Here is a 3,150-nt window from a genome sequence, read left to right as displayed (position 1 = left end):
TTATTAAAAAAATAAATGTAAAACAAATATAGATGACCTAAAAAAGATGACCTTACCCCCCCCCCCCCCCACGGAACGGAATGTCAATGGGTCAAAATTTCAAATTTCGGGACCCCCCCTCAAAAAAAAAAAAAAAATGTCCTCTGAAAATTGTTTTCAAATATAACTCGTTTTATGAAAAAGAAAGAAAAAAAATCTGCTGTGACTATCTTTACTTGTGAAATTGGACACATGCTAAAGATGACGAATGAAACGCAAAAAACAGTACACAAAACGGTTGGTGTAAACACTTTCAATGACATGTATACGGGAAAAGAAATGAGGTTATTCTTTACGTGTAACCTTGCTCTTTTTTATTAATTAATTTTATTGATTATTCACTGAAATAATAACACAGTCACTATACAAAACATGTGGGGAGTTTCACGAGGATTTCTCAAAGAATTCCTGTCTGTTTCTATAGGCTTTGTTAGAAGCTCTTCAAAGGCAGTTCTGTTCTGACTATTTATTTCGCAGATGTTTTCTGGGGCCCATTTTAATTGCCTATCGCAGTGATAAATAACATTGGATTATGGCAATATTTCGGCGTTTGCTTTTCTATTTATTTGTCATTCTGACGTGTTTGTCATGTTTCACGGAAATTTGTGATGCAGGCGGGGGGAGAGGCGGGAGGAGAGGTTCATCTCGTACGTCTGGTAAGCTATGTACTTTTCATTTTCATCCATGCTTTGATTTTTTTTTGTCAGATACTGTCTTGATCTTGATAATGAAATACAGAAACAGAGAGGAAAAGTATTTTCAGCAAGATCAGGAATCTATACATCACTTTCATGGCCATCGTTGGACAGTGGTTGACGAACCCCATTATCATTTTCACGAATGAAGTTTGATGTTTTAAACTGTACTGATAAATTCCCCTTATAAGCATGCAATATAGTGATATGTTATTCCCTTTATAAATAATTTAGAGATGGTACAATTAGTGTATTTTGACACATAAATCAAACGTCCACAACAGCAACAACAACAACACGAAGAAAAATGAAAGAGAATTTTTTTTCCCCAGAGTTATGTGGAAATCGTATGATTACAAAATCGTTTTCTATGTAAGGTTTTAATAGTTGTTGCAAAACTCTAGAACTACAAGATATTATAGAGTATAAACTCTATAATTACAATATATTACCCAATCTTGGTATTATGTCATATTATTTTGCCTATTAATTATATTATTGTAATGCATATTCTCTGTAACTTCATATCCCTATTATTTGTTTTATTCATAACATTCTTGTTATTAGTTTCATCTCGTCTTCATTATCATATTCAATATGTAATGACTTTTAAAGGGTTTTTGCTGATTGATTTCTCAATGACAAACCTACACTACTTATGTTGGAACACGGATTATGATATTTATTATTTTATTCAGTAAACTTTCGTTTTCATACCTGACAGACAGATCTATAAACATTTAAAACATGTTCTGACAGATATAGAGAATCTTCATTTCTATTGTAAAAATTATATTTATTATTTTATCCTGCATCAAAAATTTGTTGGCTTCTGATTGGTTGAGAGCTCGTCACATGACCAAAAATATTTGAGCTATTTTTAGAAAGTACTATATGAGAGTACTATTTTGGTTTACTATTTGGGAGTTGAAAAAAAAATGTTGATTTTTTTTTGAATTGAATCAATTTTTTTTTTCTTCAAATCTTAATTTAATGAAAACAAAATATTTTAAATCTTTTTAGATAAAAATTGACATTTTTTTTGTTCTAAATTTTTTTTCCCAAAAATGTTTTTTTTTTTTTTTTTTTTTTTTTTTAATAAATTTTTGATGCAGGATATAAAACAAATATACCATGCCTTCTATTCGAGGTACTGGTTAAACTATGGGCCTCGGTGACTCCAAAAGGACCATTTGCTTCGGGGCTGTGCCCCTCAGCAAATAGTACTATTGGAGTCACCTCTTGCGCATAGTTTTAACCAGAACCTCTCAAGGCAGTGTATATTTGTATACTATGTGCTCTTTCATACAGGTTCATCTCGAGGATCACGGATCTCGCACACTGGAGGACATCACGGATCATCATCGTCGTCATCATCATCGTCCTCGCACAGTACCGTGTTGATTGTTTTGTTATCCCTTTCACCAGTGTGCATAATTTTGCTGATAGCTGTAGTATTTTGCTGTTGCAAAGCGGGGGACAATCCAAAGGAGAAGCTGGCTCTAGCGATTGAGAAAAAGGAACAAGAGCTGTCTCGCCTGTCTGGTATACTGACGGGCTGTAATGCTCAGGGAAAGAGTGCTCCGGTCAAAAAGGATTCTGCGGTACAGACCGAGTCTGATCGAGGACCTACAAAAGTGGCGACTCAGTCAGCTTCTACTGAATCACTACCACCATCTTACGAGACGGTCATGGGCACCGTGGATGGTCAAAAGAAGTAATCAAAGACCGACAGGTTTGTGTCCACAACTGATGAGAGAATGCATCTGGAAAATGTGGAATTAGTGTTGAGAAAGAAAAAAAATATTTCAGACAAAATTAACGAGGCGGTCTCTCATTAAATTTAGACGCACTACAAGTCTTACTTTGCTTTTACATGAACAGTCGTCTTCTACTATTTGCAAACACTTCAATAACGTATGACTGGAGTTTAGTCTATAGAGGGATTTAATGGACGACACCATTAAGACGACACCTGTTTTAGTTCGGGTAACCTTTAAAGATGTCTACACAATTATCGAGTGTTTAAATATTATTTACCGTTTTTTTCTCTTCTAAATTGACAAAATTGTACCGATGGAAATCATTTTTTATAACAAGCAACTAGTGAATTGTTTGGACATACTTCTTTCTAAATCTGTTTTAATTTACCTATATATATTTGCCTATATTGTCTCTTGAGTCGATTATTATGTATCTATAAACTATTGGTTTCAAGTGTTTTCTATTCCTTGTCAAATAACATGGCATGTTTGGTAAATCGAATTTGGTGTTTTGTGCATCCCACATCTCTCTCTTCTTTCGTCTTCTCTCACACTTTTCTCCTCCTTTTTCCTTTTTTCCTTCCTTTCTTCTCTTTCCCTATTTCGTCATCTTCTCGTTTGGCCTTTTTCTAAAATCCTGTTTTCTCTTTCTA

At 34.1% G+C, this 3,150-nt stretch overlaps 1 protein-coding gene across 1 annotated transcript; it reads left to right on the top strand.

Annotated features, from left to right (window-relative positions):
- Window positions 1–571: 571 nt before the first annotated feature.
- On the top strand, window positions 572–2,538 carry LOC105437135. The gene is made up of 2 exons (XM_030999132.1): window positions 572–695; window positions 2,046–2,538. The coding sequence occupies exons 1-2, from the start codon at window positions 572–574 to the stop codon at window positions 2,453–2,455; spliced, it is 534 nt and encodes a 177-aa protein (XP_030854992.1). The 3' UTR covers window positions 2,456–2,538.
- Window positions 2,539–3,150: the final 612 nt, after the last annotated feature.

The sequence above is a fragment of the Strongylocentrotus purpuratus genome, unplaced genomic scaffold (genome assembly GCF_000002235.5).
Source record: "Strongylocentrotus purpuratus isolate Spur 01 unplaced genomic scaffold, Spur_5.0 spur5_scaffold_5, whole genome shotgun sequence".
In the NCBI taxonomy this organism is placed as follows: domain Eukaryota; kingdom Metazoa; phylum Echinodermata; class Echinoidea; order Camarodonta; family Strongylocentrotidae; genus Strongylocentrotus; species Strongylocentrotus purpuratus.
Note: the sequence above shows the minus strand (reverse complement) of the source record. Positions and strands in the feature narration are given on the sequence as shown.

What these genes read in the sequence shown, in the direction of transcription:
- LOC105437135 (XM_030999132.1), top strand. Translation starts at nt 572, where the DNA reads ATGGCAATATTTCGGCGTTTGCTTTTCTATTTATTTGTCATTCTGACG. An exon ending in AGGTTCATCTCGTACGTCTG is followed by an intron (nt 696 to 2,045) that starts GTAAGCTATGTA and finishes TCTTTCATACAG; the next exon opens with GTTCATCTCGAGGATCACGG.